Source organism: Stegodyphus dumicola, chromosome 4 (genome assembly GCF_044657685.1).
Source record: "Stegodyphus dumicola isolate Sdum_Otavi_A_Nest chromosome 4, ASM4465768v1".
Classification (NCBI taxonomy): domain Eukaryota; kingdom Metazoa; phylum Arthropoda; class Arachnida; order Araneae; family Eresidae; genus Stegodyphus; species Stegodyphus dumicola.
The window spans coordinates 33,369,559-33,388,696 of NC_140771.1; the positions used below are offsets into that span (position 1 = coordinate 33,369,559).

General features: G+C 32.7%; 1 protein-coding gene across 4 annotated transcripts in view; it reads left to right on the forward strand.

Annotated features, from left to right (window-relative positions):
• LOC118206094 (glucosidase 2 subunit beta-like) overlaps nt 1-19,138 on the forward strand; it is a 60,756-nt gene that overhangs the window by 27,722 nt on the left and 13,896 nt on the right. For all 4 annotated transcript variants that reach the window (XM_035378360.2, XM_035378361.2, XM_035378362.2 and 1 more), the window contains 5 exons: nt 4,394-4,472; nt 4,559-4,648; nt 5,563-5,622; nt 9,136-9,208; nt 9,291-9,360. In XM_035378360.2, coding sequence (XP_035234251.1) covers nt 4,394-4,472; nt 4,559-4,648; nt 5,563-5,622; nt 9,136-9,208; nt 9,291-9,360 — 372 coding nt within the window. The remainder of the gene's footprint in view (nt 1-4,393; nt 4,473-4,558; nt 4,649-5,562; nt 5,623-9,135; nt 9,209-9,290; nt 9,361-19,138) is intronic.

Sequence of the window (19,138 nt, forward strand, 5' to 3'; positions counted from 1 at the left end):
GTGCTTTACTGCTGAAATTGCTTTACCAAAACGGAGACTGCTGCTGAAGCTTTGCAAAAATTTTGGTCTTTGAACCGGTTACGAAAATGTCCACTCACTAGCCAAGGACTAACAAACATGATTAGGAAATTTGAAGCAATGGGAACATTGGGTATTCAGCCAGGAATGGGACGAAAGTGTGTTGCAGCACATGTAATGGATGATGTAATGAAGCAAGTGGAGGAAGACAGATCGCAAACCATTGGCAGACTAGTGTTCGGCGTATTGCAGCATCTGTTGACCAGCCTCGTTCCACGCTTAGTAAGATTCTTCAAAAGGCCTTACGCTACTATCCCTAGAAACTGTCGCTAGTGCAGCAGCTCTTACCAGCTGATCTGGATAGTCGACAAACTTTTGTGTTGTGATTTCTTGCACGAGTCGAGCTTTAGGATGAATGACCATGGAACATTTTGTGGACCGACGAGGCCCACTTTCATATGAAAGGGGCGGTTAACATGCATAATTGCTATATTTGGACTGCTACAAACCCACATCAATTCCTGCAAATGCCATTACACTCTTGTCATGTAACGGCTTAGTGCAGCTTTACTGCAACCTTCATTGTGAGTCCGTTTTTTTCCGAAGAGCACAGCGCCGCACGGCCTGTGACATGTACTGTCACCGGTCAATGATATGCTTCATTATTAGAGCAATCCGTTAAAAATGGCATTGTGCAATGTTACATTGCTATGTTACTATTAGCATATGCAAATGTCACAACCATAGTAATCCTGTGTGAGCACAGCAACCCTATAAAGATGCAAGGGGAGAACTGCAGTCATACTCATTTCCAAATCAAGAAAGATGACGCAATCTCTCCAGGAACGTGCTTTACTGCTGAAATTGCTTTACCAAAACGGAGACTGCTGCTGAAGCTTTGCAAAAATTTTGGTCTTTGAACCGGTTACGAAAATGTCCACTCACTAGCCAAGGACTAACAAACATGATTAGGAAATTTGAAGCAATGGAAACATTGGGTATTCAGCCAGGAATGGGATGAAAATGTGTTGCAGCACATTTTCATCCCATTCCGATGATGTAGCGATGCAAGTGAAGGAAGACAGATCGCAAACCATCGGCAGCATATGTTGACCAACCTCGTTCCACGTTTCATAAGTTTCTTCAGAAGGTCTTATGCTACTGTCCTTATAAACTGTCGCTAGTGCAGCAGCTCTCACCAGCTGATCTAGATAGTCGACAGACTTTTTCATTGTGGTTTCTTTTGCGAGATGAGCTCCAGAATAAATGGCCATGGAACATTGTGTGGACCGACGAGGCCCACTTTCATATGGGAAGTGTGGATAACACGCATAATTGCCATATTTGGGCTCCTACAAATTCCATTACACTCTTTGCATGTAACGGTTTAATGTGGCTTTACTGCAACCTTCATTGTGGATCCCTTTTTTTTTTTTTCGAAGAGCACAGCACCACAGAGCCTGTGACATGCACCATCACTTAACAATGATACACTTCATTATTAGAGCAATCCATTATTCGAGCTCTTCAGGCAAGGCGATGTAATACAACCACAGTGTTTATGCTGGATGGTGCCTCTCCACACATTGCCTGTTGAGTGAAACAAGTGCTCTGCCGCCATTTCGGTGATGTCATCAGCCGGCAATTTCCTACAGCTTGGCCTCCTAGATTCCCCGACTTGAATCCTTGCAACTTTTAACCGTGGGGATACCTCAAGGCCATGGTCTACTATGATCCCATCATAGCTCTATCCGACCTTAAAGAAAGCATAGAATGCCATATGTCATTTTCCATTTCATGCTGCTTTCAACAGTGGAACATGTGATTTTACACTTCTAGATGATAGCAGACAATGGTGGACATCATATCGAGCATGTTTTATAAACTTTTGTAGATTATTTGTATGTTCTCTAAAAAACTATGGTATGCCACCTAGGGGTAGTTTTTGAAACTCATTGTTATTTTCCCCTCGATAAAATTCCCATCATTTCATTCTGCCGTTACCCAATTTTCAAGCAATTCCACTGTATAGTGTTTGCTACAGACTGCTCGCAAATTTCAAGTTTAATTATGGACACCCTGTATATATATGTTTGTGTGTGTTTGACATATATATATGGGGGGGTATAGTCGGCAAATAGCAAGCAAGGTCTGATGTCATCTGAGTAGCAGCCAGTGCGGTGCGCTGAGGAGTGAAGAGTCTCAGACATGGATTAAGGCTGACATGCTTTAGTTCCGTGTCCAAACTGATGACTGCTGGCCATGGAGACTCTCAAGGACCAGGTAGACAGCTATGAGCCCAAAACTGTGTTGACTTGTCTTCCTGGAGGTTGATAAAGGGATAATTTTCCAGTTGTGTTATGGAAATCCACCCAGAGATTTGACAAGAAATGCAAAGTCTGTGAACTGTTGATTACTATATGAACTATTCTTGGACTAAGATAAGTTGTAAGGTTATCATTATGCCTATTTCATCTGTTAGCAGCTGTAATGTTTATTTTATCTTTTATCATATTTTCGTTCCATCTTAGTAAATTCATAAATAAATTAGATTAGTTTATACTTATCTCGTGTTCTGTATGTATATAACCTCACAATATATATATGTGATGATTTTGAAATGTGTAGATAAAGGCACAGGAACTTTAACAGCTTACCATACTGTGTAGATGACCAAGAAGATTGTAGTGGCTTGAAGGTGCCAGTGTGGAAAGCATGATGATGCAATTTAGCACAACGCATCTTGAAAAATCACAATCTTTATTTTTATTTTTTTTTATGCATATCAAATCATCCTTTTTCAGACAAGATGTTTCCTAATTATATTTGAATACAGTAAGTTGCATTTTGAAGTACGATGTCCTTTTAAGCAAGTAAGCGGCAGCAGCATACATAAAAAGCATCTTGCCGGCAGGAGAGCTTATGTGGAAAAGGGGAAGAGTATCATAAAACTTCAGAGGAAGAAGGGTGGGAGTGGGAAAGTTTCAGTTCAGAGTTTTAGTTTACAATTAATTTGATTGGACAAGAGGTATCTGCATTAAAACATTACATAAGATAGAAAAATCTGGAACCTGTGAGAAGAGATGAATTTAGGGGCAGATCACCAAATTTAGAATGTTAATTTTGAGGTCGCCAATTATTTTTTTTTTTAAACAGCTATCATATTTTGTTATATCTTACATATATATATATATATATATATACAGGGTGTCGCATAAATGTTGCAACAGACTTCTGGAGGAGATAGGGCACATTATAAGGATTAAGGATTACATAGGAACCCATACCAGAAATGTCATCATATGCCACTTGGGGGTGCTGTACAGGGCAGTGGAAAGTGAGGATTGCCTCATTCGAGCAGTAGGTACCATACGAAGAGCATGGAATGCTATACGAACCAGAAGCTTGCAGACATGCACTTAGTGTATAGAACAGCTGAAGGTAATGGACAAACCGCTGTATGCATTTATTGCGAACGCTTCTCCGACAGACATCAGCCATACCACAGTTTGTTTGCACATCTGCAACAAAATTTGTGCAACTACGGATCATTAAGAAGTGGACTCATTTTGAACTGGATGTTCGTAGGCATTTGAACAGATAATTCCCACATCAATGGATTGTATGTGGTGAACCAGTTCTCTGGACCCCAACCTCACTGGATTTGTCACGCCTTGATTTGTTTTTGTGGAAAGTCATCAAAAGTGTCGTGGTCATGTATTATGATCCTTTTGTGTGTGAAAAGGATCTCATGGCAAGACTTGCCTGCGCAACTGCTACAATCAAAGAAACTCCCTTGTGTTTGAACATGCCTGGCAATAAATGGTCCGTTGGCAAGAGGCAGGTTTACCATCTGATGGTGCAAACTTCAAGCATCTGTTGTAACATTCAAGTCTGCCACGTTTTGGCATCCTTCATTGAATGCTTTCACCCATCTTGCTACGGTTCTGTAAGGCAATGTAGATTCCCCGCAAGCCTCTTGAAGCCCTTGATGACACTGTCGTGCTGTACAACCTCTGGCACATACAATTTTTATCCAACATCGTTGTTTTTGTTTTGAAAACATCCTGACAACACTTACTTTAGACCGCGAGCTAATACAAGGATCCTTTCTTCGCGTCACTCCACATGTGCATGACGCAGGCAGGACGAGTCTTTTTGCTGAGAGGTAAGGTAGGTATGTAGTATACGCGATATTCTTTGGTTTTGTTGCGTAGCGTTTTTTCAGCTGTGTTGCCACTATTAAAGTTCCAACCCTCGTATATGTTCTATTTATGTCACTTTAATTCTGCTTCTGCTTGTGATGTTCATTAATTATAACTTATTTGTATTAAAATTTTTCTTGCATTTGAATGAATAAAAATGTCCTTTATAGGTTGACAACTACTGAAGTAAAATCATTCAGCCGATTTGATTATGATGGTGATAGCATGGTGTCTGATAAAGAAGCTCAGGTATGATGCTTTTATATAAATTCATTAAATGTTTAATGAGTAATTTAATATTTTTTTAGTCTTAAATTGGTTTTTATCTTTTCCAGTTCTATATGCATAAAAAGGAAGAAATGACTCTGGAGGATTTTTTATCAAATGGTTGGAAAATCATGAAGCCAGCCTTTATCATCACTGAGGTATTTCCTGTATTGAATTTGTATGATATTTCTATATATATGAAAATGTTTTCGTTTAATATCTTAATAATGATAAATGTACAGCTGAACTGTTTGCTGGATTTCTATGAAATAGTAGAATGAGTAAATCTATTTGGAAAAGTAACTTGTAAATTCGTAAATTTCATTGGTGCACAACAGTTAGTTGTGGCACTTGTCTTCAGATGGTACCAGCTGTTTTCTGCATACAGGGAATCTGTTGAAAATGGTATGTGTACAGGACATGTAATATTTTCAGAATGAATCAGAAATTGCCCTAAAATCATTTTGATACAATAGATGAAACAGCAAATGCATCATGAATCAGCTGCTGTTTTTTGATAATGATCTTGAGTTCTTGTACAATATTTTGTTCTTCTCTATTCTTATACAGTCTGATCTTGTGAATGAATAACAGTCCCTCCTTCAGTCTTGACATCTTAAACATTTTCTGTTCAGTCATGGAAAACAGCAGATGCATGGGAGACATTTCTGCTTGTCAGAGGAGGTTATCCATTGCAGTGACAGAGGCTGTACTATTGAGTCCTGTCTTGAATTTGTGCAGTTCTAACAACTGTACTGGCACTGACAGTATTACTTTGTGGGCTATAGAGGTTGCTTCCAAAATGAATAGTACCTATAACAAGAACATGGTACGAGATATGTGCTCAGAAACATTGCCTTAGAATTTATTGATTTCAGTTATAGAAACTGTTTTTATGAAAAAATTATATTTTCCCCTGAGTATTTTAGAATATTTTTCTTTCTTTTTAACTTTTTTAACTTTAATTTTATGGTAGCTTATAGAACATTTTTTAAATATATATATATATATATATATATATATATATATATATATTTAATAATTATTAAATTGTGTCTACCTTTTCTCTCAGACTGATGAACATACAGATTTTGATTCTACAAAAAGGGAAATGGTGACTGAGGAAGGCAATGTAAGTATGAGATGAAATTAGCATGTTTAAGTATTTTGTATATGTTACTGAACTTAATGTGTTAGAGACTTAAAATGGATTAAAATTCCTATAAAAGAATGTATTAATTTCTCTTAGACTTGCATTAATGATGTAATTTTATGTGTCATGGTTTTGTTTTGTCCAATAATAATCCAGCATTTTATTTCAGAAACAGAATTTGCTTTATACTATAGAATTCCAATTACATATCTTGGGACAAGGCTTGCACAGATTAGAGAATTTTGTGGGCTATAGGTTGTGTCTTCTGAGTTTTGTTTGTTCTATTTTTTTCTATTAAACTTCGATATTTGCACATATTAACTACTAAAACATAGTCAATTATTAATTCAAGATTTACAGACTACAGAACTATTATTTTTTAAGTATGATTATATGCACAAAAAAAATAATAATATCAATGCAAGAGAAAAATATTACTGAGAGAAAGGATAAATGATAGAAAAATATTTTAAGGAACTAAGAATATTTTTGTAAAAATGCATTAAAATATTTTAGGAAATAAAGGTATATCCACCAGTAAAATTACTTGGGTGGAAGAATTAGTGGCTCTTAAGTGAAAGAAAAATGAATAAATAAATATACTGTTTATAAAAAAAAAAAAAAAAAAAAAAAAAAACTATGCAGCAAAATTTCTCAAATTTAATTGCTATTCTGCTCATGTAAAATTAAGTTAACATTACTAGTAGTTAATAAAAGGTTACATAATAGTTTTTTGGGGGGGATTAGAAACGCAGTTGTCTTAACCATATTTTCTATTTTTGATAACAGTAAAATCTCTTTAAGAACTGTTTTTAATAATTTATTACTGTTCACTGATGATGTAAAAAGCCTTGTTTGTCACACAGAATGTAAACAAATTAGCCACTAGGTGCATAAAACCTGAAAAATTGTGGACAGGTTAACTCTTTGTACATGCTAATCAAATAAACTCAAATAATTTTTGAAGACAGGGGAACATATATCTGAAAAAAAAAAAAAAATTTGTTTGAAATGAAAATTTTGAAGATTCATGATCAGTTTTTACTAAAGTGAAAACATTTTTCCATGCATGCAAACATGCACAGAAAAAATGCTAAAATAAGTTTGGTCATAAAAATAAATTCATTTCTGTGATCAAAATATGTTACATTTTGTTTATTTTCATTAAAAATTTAATTTACATATGCATACAAGAAAAAATTCCTCTTACCTTGCCGAATTTTCTGAACACTGAAATTTTATTTGCTTATATCCAGAAATGAGCAGGGATTAGAAGCGTTTGTAAATTAAGTGGTCGTGGGTTTCTAGAACTCTTTGTACAAAATGGTCATTGTATTTTTAGTGCAAATCTGGTTTCAAAAAGTGAAAAGAGACTGCTATTAGGTGATTACTTTATGTATTTTAAGGACATAATATGGGCAATACAAGGCTATTTATATTTCTTTATGCTATTTATATTTTTGGTGTAATGATGAAAAAACAAATGTTTATGATCAAAATTGGTTTTATTATTTTTCAAAATATTCTTCATGAAGATAAATGCACTTTTCCATGCATTTGAACCAATTTTTGAAGCACTTTTTCCACTCCGACTGAGGTAACTCCAAAACATGTGTTTTGAATGCATCAATTGCTTCTTTAAGTGTCACAATTGGCTGACCACATAATTTATTTTTGATGTGTGGGAATAAAATAAAGTCATTGGATGCCGAATCAGGGCTGTATGGTGAATGACCCATCAATTTGATGTTTAGGCCCGTAAAAAATTCCTTTGTTTGAGAGCTCGCATTGTCATGATGAAGAATGATTCCTCTTTTCGAATTTCTCTGATGACTTCTGGCAAACAAATGATCATGTACAATTCGGAATTAACTGTTCTGCATTGCTCTAATGTCACTGTCACCGTGTGACTGGTAATGCTGAAGGAAGAGGCAAACATTTGCTTCGATGTGCTTCTTCTGCGAACAACTTTTATTGGTTTTGGCTTGTCGGAACACCCATACAGTTGACTGATGTTTTATTTCGGCTCATATGGATAAATCGACGATCCATGTGTAGATGTTATACACAGCCTTTGATACACCTTGAACATATTTTTCTGACATCTAGCAACCAACCTTCTTTTGAGCATTTGTCAGATTATGTGGGATCTAACATGAACAAATCTGTTTCACTCCTAAATGTTCATGTAATATGTTATTGATACTTGTCATACTAATGCCCAAATATGCCTGTCTCATGGTATGTCACATGGCAATCTTGCTTTATCAGTTCACTCACAGCATTAATATTTTCTGGCACAAGAACCAATTTTGGGCGACCTTCATGGAATTCATCCCGGAGCGAATGGCGACCATAACTGAATTCTTTATACCAGTTTTTTACAGTGCTTTAGGATGGTGCTTTTTGTATAAAGAATTAAGCACCCTTGTCTTGATAATCCATGTCCGAAGTTATGAAAAATAATCACTTAAAAATGTTCACAAGTCAATTCCATTTTTTGCCTGTTATGAATTTTTCAATTTACTGTAAACAACACAAATCACGCTTAAAAATATCAAACTTTTGATTGGAATCATATGGGGTGTTGCCTAACACTTACTGTTTCCAAGGCCATAAATATAAATATCAACCTTCGTATTTGACTTGTTTTTGGACTGTCTGAGTCTTGTGATTTGAACTCATTTAACATTTAGAAAGTTTCAAATAATTAAATGCTGATAATAATTATTATTTCAATTAAGATTTTCAGGTGCAGTCTTTTGTAAATATCAGGCTTTTCTTTCCACCTGTATTTCTTATGTGTAAAATGTTGCAATGAATTTCTCTATCACATTAAATATCATGTTAATATTTTTCTAATTTATAATCTTGTTAAAGCAATGTTATTTCTTCTGGACTTCAGAAATTTTTCATCTTTATCCCCTCTACATGCTTTATTTTACTTTTGATATTGCTTTTTAAAGGTTTGCATATTCATTTGTTTTATCTTATTTTAAGGTTTTCGGAACTAAATATGTAACAGAAATTATACATCTTGTCATGATACAAAAATAATATCTTGAAGGATAAGATTTCTTATATTAAAACACTTTTTATGTTATGTAAATTATTATTTATAACAATTCTTAATCTAAAATCATAGCTATGCTTGAAAAATCTTGTAGCTTTTGTTAATTTCTAAATTTCTTGCAGTCTTATTTTTATCTCTCGCTTATGTGTGCTTTGGTAATCATGCTTTTAATGATCACCTGAATGACCTTCCTATACAAGATTACACAAAGAAATTCAAAATACTACTTGAATCACAAAAATTTTTGTGGAAATGAGTTATGAGAATTAAAAGCTGAATTTCACTAAGAATCATGATATATTTATTTCTACCAGTGGGGAGGGAAAGGAATAATCAAGTGACTGTTTGGTAGTCCTAATGTTCATTTTGACCCTTTTTGAGCTATTATGTATGATGCTTAATTTGTAAAAAAATTATAGGATCTAAAAGAAAATGCAGATCAAATGGATCCTTTTGTGGTAGATGAAACAGAAAAGGAAACCATTCTGAAAGGTTTGTGCAAAATGCTTTTAATTTTTAATATGACTTTAATTTTATTCAACCAATAATTTCTGAACACTTTAACTTCATACAGATGCTGCACTTGCAAGAAAAGATTATGCAGATGCTGACAAATTACTTCGAGATATTCAATCGGAAATCTGGTAAATTATATATTGAATTTGATTGCTGTTAATTATAACTTTTTAAATCTTCTTTTTTTTTTTTTTTTTTTTTTTTCATGCAAAGGAAATTCATTAATCAACTGTTGTAACTTTAAGTTACAATTATTATAGTTTATATAATTGTAACTCCTGTTTAAGCTGTTGTGCAAATAAGAAGTCAGTGTTTTTTTATAATTTTTAATTCCATTGACAACAAATATGAATTAAATGGTGTTTTTATGTAATTTAAGAAGAGCTTAGAGGTTAGATAATTTATTGTTTTCTTTAGAAATTGAAATTTTAAGTTTGCAATCGAAAGTTTAAACTTGTTTATAATAGAAATTTCTTTTTAATGTTTTCTTTCCTTTTGGGGGGGTAGGTTTCTATCTTTTTTTTTTTTTTTTTTATATAAATCTTTTTCATGCAATACTGAACTTATAACTTGCTTGTTTATTTTAGCGGCAGAAAATTTTTGCTTTGTGCTGAATCCTGTTTCTATTAAAATTGCCTGAAAATTTTAACTTATTAATCTGTTTGATTTTGTTAAAAACTTTTTCTTCCCATTCTAAGAATGTATTACTTGATAGATTAAGTTTATGAACTGTTTTGATAATAAATTCATTGAATTAAGACAACAATAACACGCCGAATAAATACTAATTCAGAAGTCAAACAACAAAAATCAGCGTTAATTTACAAAACTTTCACAGTGACTAGTTTCGATGGTTTTACCGAACCATCATCTTCAGCTGCAAAACCGCAAATGAACAAGATAGGAAATAATGTTTAGATAAGATAAGAAAGCCTGGACAAGAATAAGCAAGTGGCGCCATCTGTTGGCGAAACCAGAACTAAAACATAATTTCTCTAAAAGCCGAAGGCAAATTTGGATTGGAATTAGGATCGTTAACTAGAACAGAAAGATTTTTATGAATGTGAAATGCCTCTAGAAAATCCAGTTCTCCAATGGAAGATGTTTTTTGAATAATTTTGGCAGCAGAAAAATTGAAAGTGTGATTTTCGGACCAACAATGTTGAGCAACAGAAGACTTCTGTGTTTCCTTTTTTCTAACATATGCCTCATGTTCTTTGACGCGAAATTTTAAGGCTCTCTTAGTTTGGCCAATGTAAATTAAACCGCACTGGCAAGGAATCCTATAAATACCCCAGGAATTCATATCCGGAATGGGGTCCTTGAGTATAGAAGTTGGAATTTTATTGATGGGAGAGTAAACAACCCGAAAGTTAAATTTCTGCAAAATATGTGCAACTTTATAGCTAATTGATGGAAAGAAGGGAATGACAACAGAATTTTTATAATCTCCTAAAATAAGAGTGTGGCTTTTAGTGTGTTGAGATGAGAATTTTTTAACTGCTTGATTAATAATGTTGGGTGAAAAGCCCCTGTCAATAGCTATTGCTTTTAAATAATTTAGTTCTTCATCAAGGGCTAGTTTGGAGGAGCAAACTTGAAGAGCACGGAAAACATAGGAATAAAATGAAGCTAACTTTTGTTTAACTGTGAAAGTTTTGTAAATTAACGCTGATTTTTGTTGTTTGACTTCTGAATTAGTAAATTCATTGAAGTTACTTTCATATTATTAAGGCAGTTTAAATTTTTAATGCTGTCGATTGGTGTAAATTTAGTTCCTTATTTCATAAGTTCATTTAATTGTTGATCTTAGACAATGTCTAAATAACCTGTTATGATGTGCTTATGGTGTTCATTGAGGAATGAAAGATATTCTGCTAAATTACAGTAATAGTCTAAAGTCGGATCTAGATCACGGTGGTTAGTAATCCTGTGACTTAAAGTTTTTTTATATTTAAAAGAAAGTATGATTCGAGCTTTAATTTCTGGGAAGTGTTTTTGGTGATTTTTAAATATTTTATGGAAATTAGTTTGGCCATATTTAGGATAAAGGAAAGTGATTTTACAAGATTATTTTAACACAAATCACTTTCCTAGGTAAAGGAAAGTCATTTTACAAGTGATTTGTGTTAATTTTTTTTATCTGAAAGTTTGTAAAAATATTTTGCTTGGTATACGGAAATTGAAAATGGTTGCTAATGAACATTAAGAATTTACAATTACAAGCGTGCAACCAATTAATGAGATTTTGAATGATATTTGTTTAAGTGAGAAATTTTTCAACATAATCTTGTTTATAGTCTTATAATGGTAAAAATTGTTTTTACAACCTTTTCTTTTTCCTTTATTTGTCTTTTTACTAAAAAGTTGAAATTGGCAGTAAGTTAAGAAATTTGTAGATTCTTTTTAATGCTCAATATATATGTTAAGCCCATTAGGGTAAAGCATTTTCATTTTAAGCATGTACAGTGATTCTTGAAATATTCTGTCATGAGTAACAATATCAACAATTTGAATGTCAATATTGCTGAAGTAATTGAAAGCGTTCCAATTCTGCTGTACTAATACTATTATTTTATGCTTAAGTCTTGCTTGTCATTTGAATTAATAAAGTTGAGTATTTTTTATTTAAAACTTATGATCATTAATTCGAAGATTAAGATTATTTTGTTCTTTCCAACATATTTAATGTTGCTTTTTTTGTGTGTGTATGTGGCAGAGCTATTGAGAAGTGTTGGTTTGTGCAGTAGCACTGAAGGCGTAGTGAGTAAGTTTCCTCAGGCGAAGTTTTCATTAAAGAATCATAAGTCAAAAAATTAACTACGAAATCTTTATTTAATAAAATAGGATAATTTTGCTTAACTTAAGCATAACAAAAAAGTAATAATCTTCACAGACATTAAAACACTGAATTATCGAAAAGAAGATAACTTACATAGAATCATCATCAGTCCTAAATATCATCAGGCTTACCTATTTAGGCAATAAAAAAAAGAAACAGGAACATACTTTGACACCATACCTGAAAAGAGAAAGTACTACTGAATTAGACCTTTGGCCATGATACACTCCACGTAGTTAAGGTGAAAGTCAAATATACTGCATTGATCACGAACTTTACTTTCTCTCCCAATATATATCTTGGCGCACATTCGTTTCGTATGCCTTTCGAGTTTCATTATGCAAAATACCTAAATTTATGCTAACATTGCCCCTGTTTTGCTAATGAAACTCATACCAATTACAATTCATTCCTACAAAACTGAAATTTAGCTTTAGGAATTGGTTTAGTGATAATATCAGCAACCATTTGCTCTGTTGAAAGATAAGCAAGTTTTACTATTCCTTTGTTATTCAAGTTGTGTATATGATGAACTTTTGTATCAATATGTTTTGTGCACGAACTGAATTTTTCAGATTCTACAAGTCTTATAGTAGACTGGTTATCTTCAAATATCTTTATCGGTAGAGTTTGGGGTATATTGAAATCTTCTGTTAATTTTAATAGCCATAATAGTTCTTGCGTAGCTTGCGATAGTGCAACATATTCAGCTTCTGCTGAGGATAAAGAAACACAAGTTTGTTTTTTTTGAAAACCACGAAATACAGTTTTTTCCTAATAAAATAACACTTCCTGGTGTAGATTTTCTATCTTCAATATCTTGTCCCCAATCAGCATCTGAATAAACTGTAATATTAGGTTCTTCACTCGACAAAATTTGTAAGGATAGATTCTTTGTCGTTTTTAATTATCTAATGATTCTTTTAACAGCATTCCAGTCCCTTTGACATGGATTATTACACCTTCTGCTGAGTATGTGAGTTGAAGCTGTGATATCTGGTCTTGTGATAGATGATATATACAAAAGACTTCCAATAGCTTGGCGAAATTTATCATTTGAAGTTAGGATATTTTCTTCCTTGTTTAGGTTATAATAGTTTGTTTCCATTGGTGTGCTAGCGGATTTCGCTTCTTCAAGTTGAAATTGCTTGACAAGTTGATTTATTTTATTTTTCTGTGATAAGAGATAACTTCCATCTTCCTTGCGATTTATTTCCATGCCTAAGAAATATTTGGCTTCACCAAGATGCGTTATTTGGTAACGTTTCTTTAAATCATTAATTGTTTGAAGAATTAGTCCTTCTTCTGTAGAACTTATTAGGATGTTATCAACATACACTATTAAATTAATTCTTTTATTACGAACCACTTTTGAGAAAAGACACAGATCTGCTTTGCTTTGACTGAACGCAAGATTCTTCAATGTATTTTCAATTTCTGCATTCCAGCACTTAGTTGCTTGTTTGAGACCATAAATCGACTTCTGTAATTTACAAACTTTATGTCTTTCTTCCGGAACCACAAATCTTTCTGGTTGTTCCATATATATTTCTTCATTTAAGTTGCCGTACAAAAAAGCTGTTTTAACATCTAGTTGATGTACCTTGACATTATTATAAGCTGCCCATGCTAAGAAAACTCTTATCGTAGTGTGTTTCACTACTGGTGAAAACGTTTCATCATAATCACTGCCGTATTTTTGAGTAAATCCTTTGGCTACTAAGCGTGCTTTGTATTTTATATTTTTACCAGTTTCATCATATTTTGTCTTAAACACCCATTTGCTGCCTACTGCATGTTTTCCTGGTGGTAATTCTGTAAGTGTATAGGTTTCATTTTCTTTTAGAGAATGTATTTCTTCTTGCATAGCCTTGATCCAAGCTTCTTGTTCACGTTTTGGTAAGTTTAGAATTTCTTCAAAGCTTTCTGAATCTTTATTTTTAGGTAAGATTGATTCTTCGTCTTCTGCTTTATAAGAGAATCTTTCCGATGGAACCCCTTTGGTTGATCTGCTAGAAACCCTTTTTTCTACATTTTCTTGACATTTAATTAGCTCTTCAAAACTTTCTGAATCTTCTGTAAAATCATCGCCAAGAGATGTTTCTTCATTATTTTCTTCATCTTCTTGTGAGGTATTGAAGTGAATTAATTCTAAATCTTCAGCATTATTTTCTGCATGTTTGTCAGATAAAGACGCGTTTTCTGAAAATTTAACAGTTCTACTTGCTATTATTTTCCTTCCACCTACATAAATCCTGTATCCCTTACTTCGTAAATCATATCCTACGAATATTCCTTCTTCAGCTTTGTTGTCGAATTTACACCGTTTTTGTTTGTTCACATAATAAAATGCTTTACAGCCAAATACTCGTAAGTGACTTAAGTTTGGTTTTCTACCATTCCACAATTCATATGGTGTTCTATCTGTGGCTTTAGTTGGTAACCTATTTTGAAGATATGCGGCAGTAGCTGCTGCTTCAGCCCAGAATCCTTTCAGTAATTTAGAGTTTATTAGCATAGCTTTTGTCATTTCTATCAAAGAACGGTTTTTCCTTTCTGCGACGCCGTTCTGTGCTGGACAATAAGGAACCGAAGTTTGATGAAACCAAGTTTCTTTAAATAATTTTCAGTAGTTTCGTTACATTATTCTGTACCGTTGTTGGATCTGAGAACCTTTATTTTCTTTCTAAATTTATTTGTTGTCGATGCAACATACTGTTTAAGTTTGTCGAATAATTCATCTTTTAAAGTAATAAAATAAATTTGAGTATAACGCGAATAGTCATCAATGAAAGTTACGAAATATCTTTTCCCTCCTAAGCTGTTGACTTCAGTTGGCCCACACACATCTGTGTGCACTAAATCCAGTGGATTTTTAGATCTAAAACCGGTTTTGGGATAAGATTTTTCAGTTAGTTTCGCTTTTACACAAGTAGAACATCCCACACTATGAGTGCATTTGCCAAGTTTAATGCCATCTGCCAAATAATTTTTCTCAAATGTTTTTAAGGCATCTATATTTCTGTGGCCTAATCTTTGATGCTATTTTAGTATACAGTTCGTATGAGAACATGAAACATCATAGCTAAGTATGCTTTCTCGTCAATTGAATTTACGGTCAATTTATATAAACCTTGCTGAGCGTTGCCGTCGGCTACGAGTATATTGTTACGCTTTATGTAACGCTTATTACTATCAAATGTAACAATGCAACCTTTATTCGTAACAGATTGAACAGAAAGTAAATTACTACCTAAACCTGGTACATACAATACATTTTCTAATTTTATTTGTGTAACCTGACCCTTTAAGTTTTGAACTTTAAAATAGCCTTCACCAATACCATAAGAATTTAATTTAGCACCATTGGCCACAGTTACTATTTGTTTATTAGAGTCATTTAACTGAGAGAAAAAATTCTTATCACTCGTCATATGAGTTGAGTTTCCTGAGTGGATAACTCATTCTTGTGTTTGCGTGTTTTCATGTTTATTTTCCACTTTTAGAACTTGATTAAACTGAATCTGTGAATTTTCAGTTTCAATAATTTTAAGATATTTATTTTCTTCAAGTTTTGTTATGTTTTCTACACTTTGTGTATTTGCTATTTGGCATGCATTACATTTATAATTTTGAGAATAATTTTTTACTTTACTGTTATTTACATCTGTTTTCGGGGAAGTTCTAGCGTTGCGTTTTAAATTAAAACAGTCATTTATCGTATGGTTATTTCTCTTACAATAAGTACAATATCGTGTAACATACTTTGATTTATTTTCACTTTTGCTTTTTAAAGCAACTGAATCATATTTTTGAACTTTCTTAGTTTCCACACGTCTACAATACTCATCTATTAGTTTGTTTTTAACATATTCTAGCGAAAATTCAGCTTCCGATTTACTTTCTATTGCAGTTATTAAGGAGTTGTATGAATTTGGTAAATAACATAGTAATATTGCTATTAAGTTATTTTCTTTAATTTCTTCACCTATACTACGCAGCTTTTCAGCCAATTCTAGTACTCCTTTGATATGTTCCTGCATTTTAGAACTTTCATTATATCTAATGGAATATAGTTTTCTAAGAAGAAATAACTTGTTTGTTAAATTTACATGTTCATGGACCCATTTTAACTTCTGCCAAACTTCTTTTGCAGATTTACTATGCAAAACATGGATAATTTGCGAATCCGAAATGTTTAGGAATATTAAAGCTTTAGCTTTACGATCATTCTTTAACCAAATATCAGTATCAGTTCCCGGTTTTTCTTTGAATACAACATCATCTAAACCTTCTTTTATTAGAAGTTGTTCTATTTTAAATTTCCACACTGAATAATTTTCATCTGTTAACTTCTCTACATAAACTGATTCTTTTAGAATAGACATAATTGTTCGTTACAATTATTCTTTTAAACTTTGTAACTAGTATTTTCAACAACGAGTTTTAATACTTTATGCCCCTGGAATCTTACAACATTTCAGTTTTTTAGAAGCATTTCTACAAGGCAATTGCCCTATTCAGTCTCATAATCTTTTGTTGGTTTGTGCAGTAGCACTGAAGGCGTAGTGAGTAAGTTTCCTCAGGCGAAGTTTTCATTAAAGAATCATAAGTCAAAAAATTAACTACGAAATCTTTATTTAATAAAATAGGATAATTTTGCTTAACTTAAACATAACAAAAAAGTAATAATCTTCACAGGCATTAAAACACTGAATTATCGAAAAGAAGATAACTTACATAGAATCATCATCAGTCCTAAATATCACCAGGCTTACCTATTTAGGCAGTTAAAAAAAAGAAACAGGAAACATACTTTGACACCGTACCTGAAAAGAGAAAGTACTACTGAATTAGACCTTTGGCCGTGATACACTCCACGTAGCTAAGGTGAAAGTCAAATATACTGCATTGCTCATGAACTTTACTTTCTCTCGCCAATATATATCTTGGCGCACGTTCATTTCGTATGCCTTTCAAATTTCATTATGCAAAATACCTAAATTTATGCTAACAAGAAGCATGGTGTTAAATTTACATGTAAATCATTTTGAGCAACGTCATTTTTTAAATTCAGTTTGATTGATTCGAGCAATATTTAGATTAAAGTGGGAGGTTGTCTCTTTACAGTTAAGATTTTTACCAAAACATTCAAAAACAATATTTCTTTGGAGAAAATTTTGGAAAGCCTTGTTTAAGTAAGTAGTGCTAATATATTAATAAAATTTGTAAAGAAAAACAAGAAGGAGAACTTTTAAAATTAATGAATTTAAAAATTTATTTAAAAGTAAAATCCAGCATTATTGCTGCAGAGATAAAATTTAATTTAATAGAGAATATATAAATGAAAATGAAAATTTAATTTAATAGAGAATTTATGAATGAAAATTATCTCCTATGAAATGTGAAGTAAAATTTTGATAGAAAACTTTTATGAAAATTATTAAATGGAATTTGTAAGTAATTGAATTGTTAATTAAAATGCAAAACTAAAGAATAAAACAAGAGAATTATTGCTGGTTCCATACAAAGATCACGACTTATCAAGTGAATTTTTTTTTTTTATTATTATTTATTACGTGCTTCACCCTTAGGCACTACTCAGAAAGGGAGGGATGCCCCGTGGAGGTCTTTTTAAGGGAAACTGGCTCGTATCCATGTTACGCATGGGGAAAACCGTGAAAACGCCCATGCAGCCAGCCCGTTCGCCAGTACTCGAACTACCAGTGTTCAGCAGCTTTTACCGCTCGGCCGCTGGTGGACCATCAAGTGAAATTGAAGCCTTTCCGTGCAACCATCAACAATTCATGAAAAGTTCATTTCGTCATTTGACATACCTGGCACATATTCCAATTTTAAATTTCTATTTTAATAGTCTGAATTTTAAAAGTTCAGATATGCTATTCCACAGTGGCAGACTGCAAGAAGAGCATGTGAGTTCATGCACATGTGTATGTCTGTGTAAAATATAAGGGAGAAATGCTGATCTTAAGTAGAAGGTACATACTTCATGTTGTTAAAAAATATTTCAGAATATAAATTTCAAGAACAATTTATTATTATTAAAATCTCATCTTGGATTGGCCTAAATTAAGTGTATTCTGTTATAAATAGTGGACATGTGTAATTATTCTAATAGAAAAATGAAGATTTATGTAGTAAGGATTGATTCACACATGAAGTAATGTGAAATTAGAGTTACCATGTTCTGAAGTAAAAAAAAATGCTCCTCTAAATCTTAAATAACATTTTACAAATAAAAATACACATAATGAGGGAAAGACGTTTAATTTCAAACAATTGAAACCTATTGAGTATGCTGTTCCTAAAATTTTATAACCTGATTATACATAGAATATGTAACAGTAAACTTCATTATGTAATCAGAATTCATTCATTAATGCTGTAATAAAGGGGAACTGTATTTAAAGGTAATATGCATATTTCTATATCAATCTAAATTACTTTGAAATGTCTGGATGTTTTAACACACTTGAATGGAATAATACACAACTGCCACAGTAAGATGATTCCTTAGTGTTCTCTCTACATTGGCATTCTAAGCAGGAATGGCAAAGAACTGTGTAATTTTTGGGAGTTTAGAATGACCGAGCCTAATTTTTATGAAATGGTACTAACTCAGTGGGTTTTTTTTTTCTCCTATTGCAATGTTAAATTGCATCTTTTTTTTTTTTTTTTTTTTTCCCCTCTCTCTCTTTCTTCTTGTGATTGATGATTCATTTTCTGTCCCAGAAGATTTTTCAGGTTTCATCCACTTGAGGGGAGGGAAACCTGAGATTCCACACATTTTTGTAACCTGTGCAGTTATGATACAGAGTTTTGGCACCATTTTAAAAATGTTTAATCTCTTGTTCCAGTACTCCTTCCTATCTCTGTTGCAGTAGATTTCTAACATCCATTGTTTGAAAGTGATGCATTTTTAAAAATACAAATCCAGTGGAGATTCACATTGGTTTTAAAAATTCTTCCAGACATTAATTAATTCCTTGAAAATGAGAACATAGCAAAGAAAATGAGGATGTGTGGTAAACCTACATGAATTA